General features: G+C 43.3%; 1 protein-coding gene across 1 annotated transcript in view; it reads left to right on the plus strand.

Annotated features, from left to right (window-relative positions):
- LOC126249472 (uncharacterized) overlaps window positions 1–17,899 on the plus strand; it is a gene marked incomplete at its 5' end in the record, with an annotated part of 507,806 nt that overhangs the window by 149,373 nt on the left and 340,534 nt on the right. Inside the window, one exon of the mRNA XM_049951127.1 lies at window positions 8,308–8,463. Within this exon, the coding sequence (XP_049807084.1) occupies window positions 8,308–8,463 (156 nt within the window). The remainder of the gene's footprint in view (window positions 1–8,307; window positions 8,464–17,899) is intronic.

A 17,899-nucleotide genomic window follows, 5' to 3' on the forward strand; every position in this document is an offset into this window, starting at 1 on the left:
TATTGCTGCCAGAGGTGATCACACAGCATAGTGAGCACATTAACCAGTTATCGGAACGTGTGTGCATATCTGTTAAGATGGAAAAATCGGAAAACATTTTCGTGTACTGTCAAGCACGTTGCACATGTTTACGTTCTGTATTCTTTACATTTTTTCTACGTTGCTGTCATCTGTTTATACTGTTTTGTGGCAAAATAAACGCAACCTTGCAAAATTTCAGTTTGTTTCTCTAATTTTGTACGCCAGTGTAAATGTACTGATAATGGTTTCAGCGTCGCCAGCCAACATAGCGTAGTGGCATAACCACCAGAACGCCACCTGTGTCTACCCTTTAATAGGGAATGTTCTCAGCCAGAAGGCTCAATGTGGTACAAACTTGTGAAGCAAGCGGGCAACCATGCCACAGAGACGCACTCGTGCGTCCTACAGCCAACTGATCGGATTGGAAAGGGGTCAGATTATTGCCTTGTGAGTGGCTGGATGGTCCTTTCGGAGAACCGGCACACATGTTGGACGTGCTGCGTCTGTTGTGCTCGAATCTGGTATCAGTAGTCACGTGAACATTCTCACACCTGTAGACGAGGTTCTGGATGTACACGCAGCACAGACGGCCGCCAGGACCGTCGTATTATAAGGGAAGCACTGGCAGACCGTTCAGCCACCACAGCTCTGATAAGACGGCTTCTGAGTCCAGACATGTCAACACAAACTGTTGCGAACCGGTTATTAGCAGTGGGGCTGTGAGTAAGCTCACGTCTAGCCCGTATTCCACTCACGCCACAACACTGACGTGGGCAGCTTGACTGGTGCCGACAGAAGTTCACGTCGAAGATGGGCTGACATACCGTCGTCTTAAGCGATGAAAGCAGATTCTGTCTGTACGCAGTTGATAGTCGTTTGAACATACGATGTAGACCTGGTGAGCGCTGCCTCGTACAATGCATTCGTCCAAGACACACTACCTCCACCTCAGGCCTTATGGTCTGGAGTGCGACAAGCTACAACTCTCGTTCAACTTTCGTGTTTCTGACCTGAAAGGTAATCAGCTCTTGGCAGGTGCAGAATGTTGTTACACCCGTTGTTTTTCCATTCTGGCAACAGCAAAGTGATGTGTGGTTCCAACAAGATAACGCTCGTCCCCACACTGCCCCTGAAACCCAACGCCCTCTGTAAGACGTAAAGCAACTTCCCTGGTCAGCACGATCTCCGGACTTTTCTCCAATCGAGCAAATGTGATATGATGGGACGAGGAATGACTCGTGCGACTCGTCAACTGACAACTCTTACAGAACTACGTGAACAAGTTGAGCAAGGCATGGTATAATGTATACCACGACAGTATTCGCGATCTGTAAGACCGACCGGATGCCAGAGTCAGTGTCTGCATTGCATCCTGTGTAGGCTACACCACATACTAATATGTGTGTTTCAGGATGGATCAATACCTGGTACCTCACAAACGCTCGTGCTATTAATCTGAAAATGTAATCATTTCGTGTACTCCATACACACTGTTGCAACAATAATTCCTGAGTTAATTGGAATCTTCTCAAACTATGTATTACTTTTTTTCCGGCAGTGTGTGTATGGACTTTTAGATGCGTCAGGGATAAACGCCTTTCTCTTGTATAAGGGAACTGGCGGCACAGACAGCCGAAGCAACTTTCTCAACTCATTGGCGTTTGCGCTGGTCGAAGGAAAAATGAAAGAGAGACTTACGAAAAACAATTACATAAAAATCTTGGCCTAACGACGGTACAGATCTTGACACATTTGGGAGTGATATTCCAGGATCAGCAACATAACCACAACCAATCTAAATAAAAAGTGGAAAATGCTTTCTAAAGAGTCGAAAAGAAGACCAAAGAAGTTCTTTGAATGTTGAGTCTGTTCGAAACCAGTGTGCAAAGACCATCGGAAAAATATTTGTCAACGTTTCCACAAAAGGAGGAGGAGGAGATTATTGTTTAACGTCCCGTCGACAATGAGGTCATTAGAGACGGAGCGCAAGCTCAGGTGAGAGAAGGATGGGGAAGGAAATCGGCCGTGCCCTTTCAAAGGAACCATCCCGGCATTTGCCTGAAGCGATTTAGGGAAATCAGGGTAAACCTAAATTAGGATGGCCGGAGACGGGATTGAACCGTCGTCCTCCCGAATGCGAGTCCAGTATGCTAACCACTGCGCCACCTCGCTCGGTAACGTTTCCACAAAAGTTTGGTTTGAAAATGTTTTATATATTCAAAATTTTATCAAATTTCGAAATAAGTTCATAAAATCTTTATTTCCTTTTACGTGATGCACTTTTTTATTCCTTGTCGTTAGCTTTATATTTTTTACCAAAACGGTATACATATTATTTGTCATACTGCGATAAATAATACTTGTTTGTTTCAATATGTTTTATTAGATGTTCTGCAGTGTTTCGAAATGTTATAATAAAAAGGTTAAATGAATAAAAAAGATAATTACACACTCATATTTCCAGAGATACTAGTAGTATAATAAAATACATTGACACTGTAATTATTATTGATTTTATCATATTGTAAAAAATTAACAATACTTTTTAATAAATGTTGCATGGAATGGAAATGAAGTCGCATGCTTCTTGACAGAGCTCTCGGGGCAGGTGAAAATCCCTAACCCGCCGGGAATCGAACCTAGGACCCCGTGCTGGGGAAGCGAAAACTTTACCGCGAGACCACGGGCTGCGGACTTACGTTGCATATTGCTTCTTTATTTCCAGAATATTTATTAACAGAGACAATTTAGAAAAACGCGGGGTGAATTTTTACCCCACCTTGTTATATACATTTCACAGCTTGATATTCTAGGGTTAATTAACGCTGAAGTTAACCAATCAGGCCATTGCGCGCGCAGCTTCAAACAGCCCGCCAGAGACGGTGTAGCCAAACGTGTCCCCCGTTTGGTTTCCTAAAACTGAACAAGAGAGCGATACGATAATAGGACTCGGGACGGTCTTAAGGATCGAACCCGAGCCAAAGGCTGAGCAGTCTCATGAGCTATCATCCTTGCTATGAGAGCAACTGACACCAATCTTACATGGCTAGCAACCTGAATTTGCGCGCATAAGGGCCTATTCACTTCAATGCTAATTAACTCGTAAAAAGCGCAAAGTATCGAATCTTTTTCTTAACAATTATTTCTCAGCACAACCTACCATGCAACTTCCTTACAAGTTTTTCAGATTATTTCTGACCACTCTGTTTATTGCGTTTGACACCCACAAAGTACGTGCTTTCGAGAGATTTTTTTTACCAGGACTACGTAAACCTCAGTTCTTTTGAGAAACTTTCTCAGTGCGCCATTTGAAGTTGAATCGTCGTTTAATCCTTTGACTAATATCGGGACGTTTGCAGCCCACGATATGTGAGCAGAGAGCCAGTTGGAATTTTCTGCATGTTATTGCTGTTTATCAACGTCCCGCTGACAAAGGGAAGCATGCTAATGGTTTGCCGAAGTCTTCTAGTTATAGATTGCACCTGTTGGACATGCTGTCATCAAGTTTCATTGTTGACCCTCGTTTCCGTGTTGCTACACTGAATTTGTTCGCCCCTGCGTCGAGACAACCCTATTACTACATTTGTGAAGCGGGTTGCTTTTGCGCCTTGTCGGACACATCGCATCAAGGAAATGCGCGTACGCAATGATGCTTGCCGCATCACAAACGAGGCCCAAATTGGCCACATGTAATATGACTTACAATGTCGGATAGATGCTACGTCCACTGATTTGTTTCTCTGTTCTTTAGGTTTGTAATTTTTGCACAGTCATCTTCTGAAAACGTGGAGGTATTGCATGTCTCACCCCTCCACGTGTTGGAAAATGAAACAGTGGTAAATGTTCTTTTCATTTGCTGATTCTGACAACGATATTAATTAAAATAACCATACATCAATGTCTTTGGAATAAATGGCGGTCAAAGGGTTAACAGAAATTTCTTCTGGACTGAAATACTGCACACGTCATGGTATTTTGCTGTGTTTTTGGTATAGGTTCCTTAAGTGTTTTACCACATGTTGACGTGCTTCCGAACTAATGAAAACATTTTTCGGATTGTAGCCCTTGCACCCTCTTCCGCTTTCAAAAGATGGTCTCAGCTTAGGAATGTGTATGAGTTCTAGGCCTTCCCTTTTCACCCAGCTTTCCAGTTCATCTCAGTTCTTGTCTGTAGTTTCACAGCCTGTGCTTCTCCAGTTGAAATCTTCCAATGTGGTCTTGATACCCTTACATTGAAATTCCTGGGCTTCTAGAAATTGAAGTCTGTATTAGATGGTTTGCATACTAGTATTACAATGCTAGTCTCTAGTTCTATTGTCAGTAATCCTGTATTATCCCTGGATGTCAAACTTGCAGACTTAATATTGATCTCTCGCCTTACAAACACTGCACATTCATATTGTCTATGGATCCTAGGCCTGTATCAAATGGTTCAAATGGCGCTGAGCACTATGGGACTTAACATCTGTGGTCATCAGTCCCCTAGAACTTATAACTACTTAAACCTAACTATGGCATGGTGCTAACGTTGCCCAGGTAACTCCCAACTGCTGATTAACAAGCAATCTGCAGGGAGGCTACTTCAATGTACCCCAACAGGAACAGTATTATGCTACGGGTCATTCACATGGGCTTCCGTGGTACCTGTAGTAGTAATCGAAGACACCATTGCAACTGTGGACTTTGTGAACATAATTGTAGCTTACGTCCATGCGTTCAAGTTTGATGTCTTCTCCGACAGCAGTGGCATAAATGGCTCTGAGCACTATGCGACTCAACTTCTGAGGTCATCAGTCGCCTAATACTTAGAACTAATTAAACCTAACTAACCGAAGGACATCACACACAGCCATGCCCGAGGCAGGATTCGAACCTGCGACCGTAGCGGTCGCTCGGATCCAGACTGTAGCGCCTAGAACCGCACGGCCACTCCGGCCGGCCGCAGTGGCATATTCCAGCATGATAAATGTCTGTGTCATAAGGTCACAATCGTGCTGCAGTGATTTGAGAACATGATAAGAACTCACATTGATATATGGCCATGAAATTTTCCTGATTTGAACCTTATGGAACACATTGAATGGTGGCTTAATTATTCACGTAGCGCCACCCTGCATATTTTCTTCATATTTTTATGCTCTAACAGTAATCCCTAGGTCTATTAACATGATTAATGGGTAACTGAGATGTAATTTTCGTAATTCGTATTACTGTATGCAAAATGCACATATAATTCCACATGTTGTCTACGGTCAATCTAGGAAATGAATTAGCTGTTCAGTTTGTGAGAAGCTGTTTATTCAGTACAACAGCCTAGTAGAGAGAGACGGTGAAGGGATGCAAACATTGGACCTTCGCCACAGCCATAAACGTGTAGCTTTAAGTGCTCTCCATGGTCAATACAGCCTCCACCCTCGCACTTCCCCGTTTCGGAGTTGGCTGTGTTAGCACGATGGGAGATAGTGATCCAGGTGACAAGAAAGCGCTCGTGCAAAAGTGCGGTGCCTATGTGGAGGAATGTCTCCTTTATTTAAAGCAAACGGCAGATGAAATTTTCTGACGGTACCGAAAGACACAACGTATCAACAGCTGCTCTGGCCGTGGCTAGAAAGACGATTAGCTTCGGTCCGTGCTCCTGCCCATAAAATAAACAAAAAGTCTCACTCTTGCTGGCCCTCTGTCGAAATCCTGGAGTTTCTTTGGAGCAATGGTCGCAATCTCGTTAAAACTTAGCTGGAGATTGGGCGGCGCTCGGAATCATTATCGTCACTGGTGTGTGACTTGGAGCTTTTCCAAAACTTGAGAGAGAAGTTAGAATTCCTGTTTGGAGACACTCTGTCTCCTGCCTCCGCGAACGACGGTCTTGCTGGCATCCTCGAGAGGCCGCACAGACGAATACACTACTGGCCATTAAAATTGCTACACCACGAAAATGACGTGCTACAGACGCGAAATTTAACCGACAGGAAGAAGATGCTCTGATATGCAAATGATTAGCTTTCCAGAGCATTCACACAAGGTTGGCGCCAGTAGCGACACCTACAACTTGCTGACATGAGGAAAGTTTCCAACCGATTTCTCATACACAAACAGCAGTTGACTGGCGTTGCCTGGTGAAACGTTGTTGTGATGCCTCTTGTAAGGACGAGAAATGCGTACCATCACGTTTCCGACTTTGATAAGGGTCGGATTGTAGCCTATCGCGATTGCGGTTTGTCGTATCGCGACATTGCTGCTCGCGTTGGTCGAGATCCAATGACTGTTAGCAGAATATGGAATCGGTGGGGTCAGGAGGGTAATACGGAACGCCGTGTTGGATCCCAACAGCCTCGTATCACTAGCAGTCGAGATGACAGGCATCTTATCCGCATGGCTGTGACGGAGGGTGTAGCCACGTCTCGATCCCTGAGTCAACACATGGGGACGTTAGCAAGACAACAACCATCTGCACGAACAGTTCGACGACGTTTGCAGCTCGGAGACCATGGCTGCGGTTACCCTTGACGCTGCATCACAGACAGGAGCGCCTGCAATGGTGTACTCAACGACGAACCGGGGTGCACGAATGGCAAAACGTCATTTTTTCGGATGAATCCAGGTTCTGTTTACACAAACATGATGGTCGCATCTGTGTTTGGTGACATCGCGGTGAACGCACATTGGAAGCGTGTATTCGTCATCGCCATACTGGCGTATCACCCGGCGTGATGTTATGTGTTGGCATAGGTTACACGTCTCGGTCACCTCTTGTTCGCATTGACGGCACTTTGAACAGTGGACGTTACATTTCAGATGTGTTACGACCCGTGGCTCTACCCTTCATTCAATCCCTGTGAAACCCTACATTTAAGCAGGATAATGCACGACCGCATGTTGCAGATCCTGTACGGGCCTTTCTGGATACAGAAAATGTTCGACTGCTGCCCTGGCCAGCACATTCTCCAGATCTCTCACCAACTGAAAACGTCTGGTCAATGGTGGCCAAGCAATTGGCTCGTCACAATACGCCAGTCACTACTCTTGATGAACTGTGGCATCGTGTTGAAGCTGCATGGGCCGCTGTACCTGTACACGCCATCCAAGGTCTGTTTGACTCAATGACCAGGCGTATCAAGGCCGTTATTACGGCCAGAGGTGGTTGTTCTGGGTACTGATTTCTCAGGATTTATGCACCCAAATTGCGTGAAAATGTAATGACATGTCAGTTCTAGTGTAATACATTTGTCCATTGAATACCCGTTTATCATCTGCATTTCTTCTTGGTGTAACAATTTTAATGGCCAGTAGTGTATGTGTCCAGTACGCTATTAACTGCCGGTCACAGCTGGCGCGCACGCAGCCGAGTACTGGAAGTTTATTTGGTGAGATTCGATCAGCAGTGCTTTGCTGTGGAATAGCTCAGGGGGCACTGTATTTGTTGACCGCGTGGAGTTAATCGTTTCGGTAACTGATGAGCACACTTTGTTGTTTAACCTCAAGGATGCACTTTGCGTCTGTCAATTGTTTGTTCTTTCGAGTTCACTTTTCATTACCACTTTCTGATACGCTCTTCACTTGACTATTGGCTATATTCATTACACGATCCTAAAGTTGTTACCGAGATCGGAATTAAACATAACTCCTCTCGACCTTTGCATTCCTTGCTACCTTGTTCAAGGGTTTCCCACTTGAATGCTCGTTAAGGGAAATAAATAGCATCTTTTACGAGCGTGCATTTTAATTTCATAATTACATGCCTCCCTTAACTAAAATGCGCCCTATTGTAGTGGCTGACCTGTGTATTTCATGCATAACCAGTAACTTTTAAATGTGGGCTTACCCATGTTAAATGAAGATTTTAGAAGACGTTATCAGTTGCGCGACATGTTTCATTACCTTTTAAAAGTAACTGTAAAGTGATTGAATGGAGAGCGACACTCCATGTCCTAATCACGGGGAACTTAATTTTGCATCTCAGGGGTTTGTGTACTATAACCACAGCGACCCCACCTCACAAAATCTTTGGCGCCAGCTGCGCGGCCACAAACTACCGGCCTATAAATAATGGGAACTGCGTGACCTGTGCATTGATATGTGGTGCAACATATCTCCAAAAACCCACCAAGCTGTTTCCGATCCATGTCAGACACAATCGCTACTGTACTGCGTCACAAATGTGGACCAATACGTTATTACACAGGTGCTCATATTGTTATGACTCTTTAGTGTATACGATTTACAAACAAGCCGCAGAGGCTGTATCGGTACACACTGTGCGTCTAGTCTGAACAGCAGGGCTGGTTGCAGGTGCTGTTCCGGCGGCAGGTGAAGGGCTACCCCGAGCGCGTGCTGCTGACGCTGGCGTGCGACCTGTTCGGCATCGCGGGCTACTACGCGCTCACACTCACCGAGGCCGCCAAGTCCGGCCTACAGCTCCTCGTTGGCGACCCTGCTTATCTTAAGGTACAGTCTCAACTGAAACCTAGATGTGCACTACAATAACCACGTTACGCTATAGTACGTTGCACCTGTCTTAGAAAGGAGGAGGAGGAGGAGGAGATTAGTGTTTAACGTCCCGTCGACAACGAGGTCATTAGAGACGGAGCGCAAGCTCAGGTGAGGGAAGGATGGGGAAGGAAATCGGCCGTGCCCTTTCAAAGGAACCATCCCGGCATTTGCCTGAAGCGATTTAGGGAAATCACGGAAAACCTAAATCAGGATGGCCGGAGACGGGATTGAACCGTCGTCCTCCCGAATGCGAGTCCAGTGTGCTAACCACTGCGCCACCTCGCTCGGTTCTTAGAAAGGAACAGAAACATTTTACTCAAATATCTTTAGAGCCGTTTACCTGTTTCCCTGTTATATGCACAGTACTGGAGAACTGACGCTGATGAGCGATATGGATATCAGCGCAAGAGCAAAAATTTCTTAAGTAACAGTAACCAGTATGTTGTCCTCGACGTCGAGTGTCAATCAGAGGCAAGGGTATATTCATGAGTGCCGCAGAGAAGTGTTACAAGTCTGTTGTTAATTTCTACATGCATAAATGGTCTGGCGGACGGGGTAAGCAGCAACCTGCGGCTGTTTGCTGATGATGCTGTGGCATACGGGAAGGTGTCGTCGTTGGGTGACTGTAGCAGGATACAGAATAACTTAGACAAAATTTGTAGTTGGTGTAGTGAAAGCTAACCAGCTCTAAATGTAGAAAAATGTAAGTTAATGTAGATGAGTATGAATACCAGACTATCATGTTTGAATACGGTATTAGTAGTGCGCTGCTTGACACAGTCACGTTGTTTAAATGTCTGCGTGTAACGTTGCAAGGCAGTACGAAATGGAATGAACATGTAAGGACTGTAGCAGTTGAGTGGTCGACTTCGGTTTTTGGGCGAATCTTAGTAAAGTGTGGTTCATTTGTAGAGGAGACCACATACAGACCACTAGTGCGAGTCATTGTACTTACATACATACATTAATCCTTGTTCCATAGATTATGAATACGACATTTCGTAATGATGTGGTACGTGTCACTTTAACATAAGTTTTCTTTATACAAAATATATTTTTTTTTTTTTTACAGTTACTACTTCATATCTAAGAATTTCTCTGTTGAGTAGAAGGAGTTATCATTCAGAAATTCTATTAATTTTCTTTTAAATGTTGCTTGGCTATCTGTCAGACTTTTAATGCCATTTGGCAGATGACCAAAGATTTCTGTGGCAGCATAATTCACCCCTTTCTGTGCCAAAGTGAGATTTAATCCAGAATAGTGAATATCATCTTTTCTTCTAGTGTTGTAGCTATGCACTTCGCTATTATTTTTTTAATTGGGATGGGTTATTAATGACAAATTTCATAACTGAATAAATGTATTGCGAAGGTACTGTGAATATCCCGAGTTCCTTAAATAAATGTCTGCAAGGTGATCTTGGGTGGGCTCCAGCATTTATTCTGATTACACACTTTGGTGCAATGAATACTTTCTCTCTTAATGACGAACTGCCCCAAAATATTATGCCATATGAAAGCAGTGAATGAAAATAGCCATAGTAGGCTAATTTACTGATATTTTTATCACCAAAATTTGCAATAACCCTAATAGCATAAGTAGCTGAACCTAACCGTTTCAGCAAATCATCGATGTGTTTCTTCCAATCCAATTTCTCATCAGTGCACACACCCAGAAATTTTGAGTATTCTACCTTAGCAACAGACTTCCATTCATGATCTATATATATCAATGGTGTTATGCCATTTACTGTATAGAATTGTATAAACTGTGTTTTCTCAGGATTTAGTGAGAGTCCATTTGCAGAGAACCACTTAATAATTTTCTGAAATACATTATTTGTAATTTTCTCAGCTGATTCTTGCTTCTTGGGTGTGTTTACTATACTTGTATCATAAGCAAAAAGAACTAACTTTGCATCTTCACGAATATAGAGTGGCAAGTCGTTAATATATATTAAGAACAATAAGGGACCCAAGGCTGAACCCGGTGGAACATCTTTTATGATACCTCCCCAGTTAGAGGACTCTGCTGGTTTTTGTAGACTACCTGTACTGTTAATTTCAACCTTCTGCATTCTTCCAGTTAATTATGAATTAAATCAGATGTGCTCTGCCCCACCCACACCACAATACTTAAGCTTATCTAGAAGAATTTCATGATTCACACAATCAAAAGCCTTTGAGAGATCACAAAATATCCCAATGGGTGATGTTCGGTTATTCATTACATTCAATATTTGATCAGTGAAAGCATATATAGCAATTTCTGTTGAAAAGCGTTTCTTTGTTCAGTACTGTTCCAGTGTTTGCGATCCCCATCAGGTCTGATTAACGAAAGACACCGATATAATTCAGAAGTGGGCTCCTATATTTGTTACCGATAGGTTCATGCAAGACGCAAGTATGACGGTGGTGCTTCGAGAACTCAAATGGGAATCGCTGGAGAAAAGGTGACGTTCCTTTCGAGGATCACTATTGAGAAAATATAGAGAATCGACATTTGACGATGGCTGCAGAACATTTCTACTGCCGCCAATGTACATTTCACATTAGGACCATGAAGACAAGATTAGAGAGATTAGGGCTCATGCGAAGACAAATAGACAGTCGTTTTCTTCTCTCTCGATTTGCGAATGGAACAGAAAAGGAAATGACCAGCAGTGTTACAGGATACCCTCCGCCACGCACTATACAGGGGCTTGCGGAGTCTGTACGTAGATGTAGATGAAGTGAGAAAGTAGGTCAGGGGTGATCCTCCGCTTTCCACTCCACTCACAACTGTTAGTTCAATTCTGCGTATAATTTTAGAAAAACAGGGAAAGGCAGGCAGGCACTATTTTCCCAGCAACCCTTGTCTTATCTACAAGAAAATTGGACCAGCTTGATCTTCCGTAAGCTCTGCAGTTTGTAGAAAGTTTCTCTCTGTGTTATCTGAATCACCCACGCAAACTCATGTGACGGCGTTCGTGCGGGAGAACGCAGTCGGAAATACAACTATTAGACGATAAAGAGATGTTGACTTACAGATTCTGATCATCAGAAAGTGGGGAATGTCCCGCTGTTAAAACTTAGACCTTTTGGGATTCGATAATGTAGTATGAGAATGTGATACTTTTGATGATGATGCTTCCGTCGGCTAGGAACGTTAGGGTAGCCAATACAATCGGAGCAGCAAGTGGGCTGTATGGTGACACCACATTTCACTCTTCCCCAGTTCTATATTTCTGGATCAACAACAGGAAAAAACAACACATACAAGTGCTTTATAGCAGCTCATCCCAAACATCGATAAAATATCTAGGGATAATGTAACGGAATGGGATGATGTAATGGTTCAAATGGCTCTAAGCACTATGGAACTTAACATATGTGGTCATCAGTCCCTTAAGGGCATCACCACATCCATGCCCGAGGCAGGATTCGAACCTGCGACCGTAGCAGTCGCGCGGTTCCGGACTGAGCGCCTAGAACCGCTCGGCCACCGCGGCCAGCTGGATGATGTAAAATAATAATAAAAAATCACTTGTAACGAGCGCATTTTTCTGCCGCGTATTTATCAAAAGAATATTTCGTACAGTGCGGCTGCAAACAACACCATATACAAAAACAATATGTGACGTACATGAAATGCATTCGCAGCTGCAAATAAGGACAAGCATCAGCTGTATAATGGAACGACTACAATGAAAATTTATGCCGGACAGGCACTGGAATCCAGATTATCTGCTTGCTACGAGCGGTCGCCTTCCCTTTAGACTATCCCAGCACGATTCATGGCTAGACAAAAACTGCATGCATGCTTGTTCGAAGACACGTTGTATTGAACTTCTGAACAACACGGGCACAGCAATAGCGTATTTATCTAGCGACACCGGCAAGCAACTTTCAATTAAAATCTTTCCGCTGCACGGGAATACACATAATGGATGTATGAGTACAGGTTGTAGACAGTTGAGCGACGACATATGGAAGTTTGGGCCTGGATGTGTGTCGTACTCGGATAGCCTAATAGTAAGACGACCGCTCGCGATAAGCGGGAAATCCGGGTTCGAGCCCCGGTCCGGCATAAATTTTCATTGTCCTCGTTCCATTGTACAGTTGATGGCTGTCCATATCCACAAGCGTGCATACATTTCATGTGCGACGCAAGTGGTGAGCTGGACCCAGGTCGAATCAGCGCGGCGGATTAACGACCGTGGGCCGGTACACTGGACAGCCTATATGTGGTCTTTAGGCGGTTTCCCACGCTTATTTAGAAAATGCTGGGCTGGCCCCGAAAATCCACTTCAGAAAATACGACACCCAATCAATTAAAAGAAGATAACACACAGGATAAAGTTTACACGATGCACTCACAGATGGCTCACACGACATTCCTCCCTTAGGTTACCCTTTCGAGTGTGATGCCAGGAAGGGAATCCGGCCACAAAGTTAAGAATTAAAATGAAATTTGAAAAATCCTGAAAAATGCGGTCAGGATAGATGCAAGGGAAACAAACTAAGAAAAAGAAAGGTTTCCGAATACACTGACGTAAGAAAAAATCGCAACACCAGTTAATAATTAATGAAGGATAACGAAATTTCAGAAATACATTTGTCCAGGTAACATATTTAAGTGGTTAACTTTGCAAGACCACACGTTAATGTAAGCGCGAGATAAGCCATTGCAAATGTGAAAGGCGGGTACATTAATAACCGGTGTGACCCTCCAGAATGCTGAATGCAAGCATGCAAACGTTCATAAATTGTGTTGTAATGGTGCCAGATGTCACTTTGTGGAATCGAATTCCAAACCTGTAGCACTTGATCGTTCAATACAGGGACGGTTAATTGTGTTTGTGGACGACGATGGAGTTGTCATGAGATGGTGTACGATATGTGCACGATTGGAGAGAAATCTGGCGATCAGGCAGACCAAGGCAACATGTCGACACTTTGTAGAGCATGTTGGGTTGCAACAACGGTATGTGGACGAGCGTTATCCTTTTGGAAACACCACCTGAAATGCTCGTCATAATTGGTAGCTCAACAGATGGAATCACAACACTGACATACAAATTTGCAGTCCGGGTGTGTGCTAGTGCTGTCATACGTAATTGCACCCCAGACCATAACTCCAGGTTTATGTCCAGCACGCAGACAGGTAGCTTTCAGGCCCTTAACTGGCTTGCTTCTAACCAACACACAGCCATCACTGGTACCGAGGCAGAACCAGCATTCATCAGGAAACACAACAGGCCTCCACAATGTTCTCCAACGAGCTCTCTCCCGACACCACTGAAGTCGCAAATGGCCGTGGTTTGGAAAAAATGGTTCAAATGGCTCTGAGCACTATGGGACTTAACATCCGTGGTCATTAGTCCCCTAGAACTTAGAACTACTTAAACCTATCTAACCTAAGGACATCACACACATCCATGCCCGAGGCAGGATTCGAACCTGCGACCGTAGCAGTCGCGCGGTTCCGGACTGCGCGCCTAGAACCGCTAGACCACCGCGGCCGGCGTGGTTTGGAGTCAGTGGAATGTTTACTACAGGGTTTCTGGTTCGGAGCTATCCTTGAAGTAACAGATTTTTAACAGTTCGTTGTATGACTGTGATGTCAATTGCTGCTCAATTTGCTGCTGCAGATGCAGAGCCACACGCCCAACACGCTCCATCTCGGTAGCGCCATGATACCGTCTTCTTACGACCGTACATTTTAGTGACCACCAGTGCCAGCAAACATGCACGGGTGGCTGCATTCCTGCCAAATCTTTGTGCAATATCACAGAAGGAACATGCAGCTTCTCGTAGCCCTATTACACGGTCTCGTTTAAATTTAGTGGGGTGTTGACAATGGCGTGTTTGTCGCCGTAAAAGAATTCTTGATTAACATCAACTCACCATGTCTAATTTTATGAGTAACTAACGATCACGAACGTTACAGCGTGTATTTAAAGCAAACCTGATTGGCATCCCTATAGTGGCACTACTAGTGCCACTCTTAGGCGAATGGGGCGGAATTGAAATAGACATCATCTTTCAGATGTACAAACACGCCTACCAACTTCCGTTTATGTCACACAACTACTTTTTGGTGTTGTAATTTTTTTCCGTCAGTGTATGTGGCTCTCCGGATGGGATAAAAGCAAGAGGTCGAAATATTTGAAATCCGTACTGATAAATTTGTAACTGACCGATTAAGCCTGTATGATAGTGTCTCTACATCTAAGTTTACGTTTACATCTAGGGGAGAATGCTGCAATGTCGGCTGGCTGAAGTTTTTTTGACTTTACTGTGTAATTGTGGTAGTTAATCGGAATATTAATATACTATGCTCTTACCTCAAGACCTGTTCTATGAATAGCACAGTGTAATGAAATTTTCGTGAACGCAAAGTGAAATGCAGCCATTCAGTTGCAGAAATTAAAGTTTTATTCAAACCTCTTGATCTAGAATTCGACGTCTTTAAATCATCTTCTTCAGAAAGATCAGTGATTTCATTTATAACACTTAACATTATACACATCTTAAAATATGGGTATACAAAAAAATTGAAAAATAACTCACTTCCATACATTGAAAAAGTTACTCTTACTGGTTACATAATGTTCTGGATATACGTTAAAATTGTAGCTATAAGGCACCAATGAAATATACAATCTGTCTCCATAATAGTAAAACCATACAAATCATTCTAATCATCATTAGACAGTACTTCACAAATGTAACTAGTGATTTGACGTCACGCCTATGTCTGTCATGTCAAGAAAAGTTTCAGACAAGAGAGGGCAGTTTTGTACGCACGCGATGTGTGCGCAAAAGTATGAAAATATCTCTAAAATGGTTCAAAACCATTAAAACATTAAACCCGTAACATAGGAGCAAAGGATTCAGTGACCATATGATATTACTAAGACATAACATATGGCATTTTATTAGATTATCGTCCAATTCTTTTGTAAATCAATGAATTATGTAAACTGTAAAATAACTTCAAGTACAGCATGTGTGAGTGAAAGTAAGAGTGAGGGGAGAACGGGAGGAGAGAAAATAAACGAGCAGGTTCAACCCGAAAATCAGAAATATCCTAGATACCCCCAGGCCGATACTTTTGGCAAGATAATAGAGGGGCTTCAGTCATACAGACGGGAATGAAGGTGTAACTTTCGTCTTTTCCTACTTTCCTGCTAGTAAACTGAGGAGACAGAAGTTATGGGACACATCTTAATATCGTGTCGGACCTCCTTTTGCCGGGCATAGTGCGCTAACTCGTTGCGCCATGGACTCAACAATTCGTTGGAAGTCCCCTGCAGGAATATTGAGCCATGCTGCCTCTTGTAACATACCCTTTTATTCCTCCGCTCGTTCGGGATCTGAATAGCAGCCCAAATTTAGATAATTGATTAATGTGACCGTGTACCTAATGGGCTGGCAATCGGATTGGACTGCTCAGGGGATGTTACATTCCGTATTGTCCTTCGCAAATACTGTAATAAGTACTGTTTAGTGGTAAGAAGGACACAACACAGTTTCACAAACAAGATCTATATTCTTAGCAAAAGCACAAAATAAGGAGACAGCCACTGCCTTCGTCAATACACTGTAAATGACGGCTAATCTCAGCACAGGTTTCTTTAGTTATTCTTAATCGTCACACGCAACATCCAATCACTGTAATCCAAGTAATGCCGGCGCGGTAGACGCGGAAGTTCAATAACGGCACTTAATATCACTGAAAACACTCTGTAATAAAACTTTCTCACTTTCCCGTATAATACTAACACAAAGGGGTTAAACCGCGGCGATGGCCACTCCCTTTGTCGATAATTTGCATTAATTCAACTGCTGGCTTCTGCACAGCTCTTCCTGCCTCGCGGGAACCTACCACACCCTGACTCCGCACTCTCAACTCTGACTGTAACTACGCCCAGTTCTTCCCGCCTCGCGGGAATCTACCCAAGCAGCACTCGGCACTCCGGTGAACCCCCTCTAGCTCTCGCGCCCTGATACGCACTAATCGATAGTTGCCCTACCGACCTGTGTGAGTGCAAACTTAGTAGTAAGGGCCTGCGGACCCCTTACATCCCCGCCCTCAAAAACTTCTTTTGAACCGCAGGTGAAAAAGAATCGGCAAGGGATTTAAAAACATGGTTACATTTGAACAGAACATACAATACAAATAATTAATGGATTTACAATTTGTCAAAATATTCCTGGACTCCGGTAGTGGACTGCCTCCACAACAATTTCTACAAAAGGTTATTACATCACATAAATGGCATTGTTCAAAATTACAATTTTTCCTTCAAACAGCAATAGTCCTCTCTAGTCCAATATCAAAATGACAACACACAACATATACACTCAAAAATTCATTACCTAAACACAGGATATATGAATTATTACTACAAAATAGTTATTACAGGTTTTATATTCATTCTGAGATAATCTTGACATGAAATATGCAACTCTAATTGTAATACATCACAGAATATAATGTAAATAAACACTTCCCTCTTTCAAAAGTCCATTTTACAGCCAAATGTCCTAAATATATCCTACGCCACTACTTCAAGGAGTTTAGACACTCTCAGTTCATTCATTTGCCCTAGTCGAGTTCCTCTTCCTCACCTGGGTTACTTCTACTCTCGTGCGAGTAGTACCTTTTTATGTTTTCCACATGCTCTTTACCATGCACTCTCTTTGTCCGTGCATATTCCAATTCCACAGTGTTGGGATGACCAATTTTTATAATTCTGTATGGTCCTTTATAAACGTGGTTAAACTTATGTATTTCAGAGTTTATTTTCTTTGATCTAGCATGAACCTTCACTAATACCAGGTCTCCCACTCGGTAAGTTATCGGTTTCACTAGTTTGTCGTGTCTTTCCTGTCTTTTCCTAGCCTTCTCCTTCATACTTAATTCCACCAGCTCCAACTTCCTTTCCCGGGTCAATGAACTTCCTGGTGGGTAGACTACCAATTCACGAAAAATACTATCGGGTTCCTGATTGAGCAATACTTCACATGGTGCAAACCCTGTGGAATCATGTGGGAGGTGATTCCTAACCCGCTCAAATTCTTCCAGATATTCTTTCCATGACCCATGCTTCCTATGACAGTAGGTTCGGCATAAACGGTTCAATTCCTTCATTGTTCGTTCCGCTGGGTTAGAAGCTGGCCTATACCTAGAAATGGCAATTTGCTCTATTCCGTGCTCACTTAGCATTTCTGTCCATTCCTTTGACCTGAACTGTGACCCATTATCACTCAAAATTCGCTTAGGAATACACACCTTTTGAAAATAGTCTTTCTCAAATTGGTTAATGATGGCTCTACTAGTAGCTTTCTTCAACGGGTAAAATTTTATGTACTTGTAAACCAGTTCTTCCGCTACTAAGAT

Source organism: Schistocerca nitens, chromosome 3 (assembly GCF_023898315.1).
Source record: "Schistocerca nitens isolate TAMUIC-IGC-003100 chromosome 3, iqSchNite1.1, whole genome shotgun sequence".
Taxonomy (NCBI): domain Eukaryota; kingdom Metazoa; phylum Arthropoda; class Insecta; order Orthoptera; family Acrididae; genus Schistocerca; species Schistocerca nitens.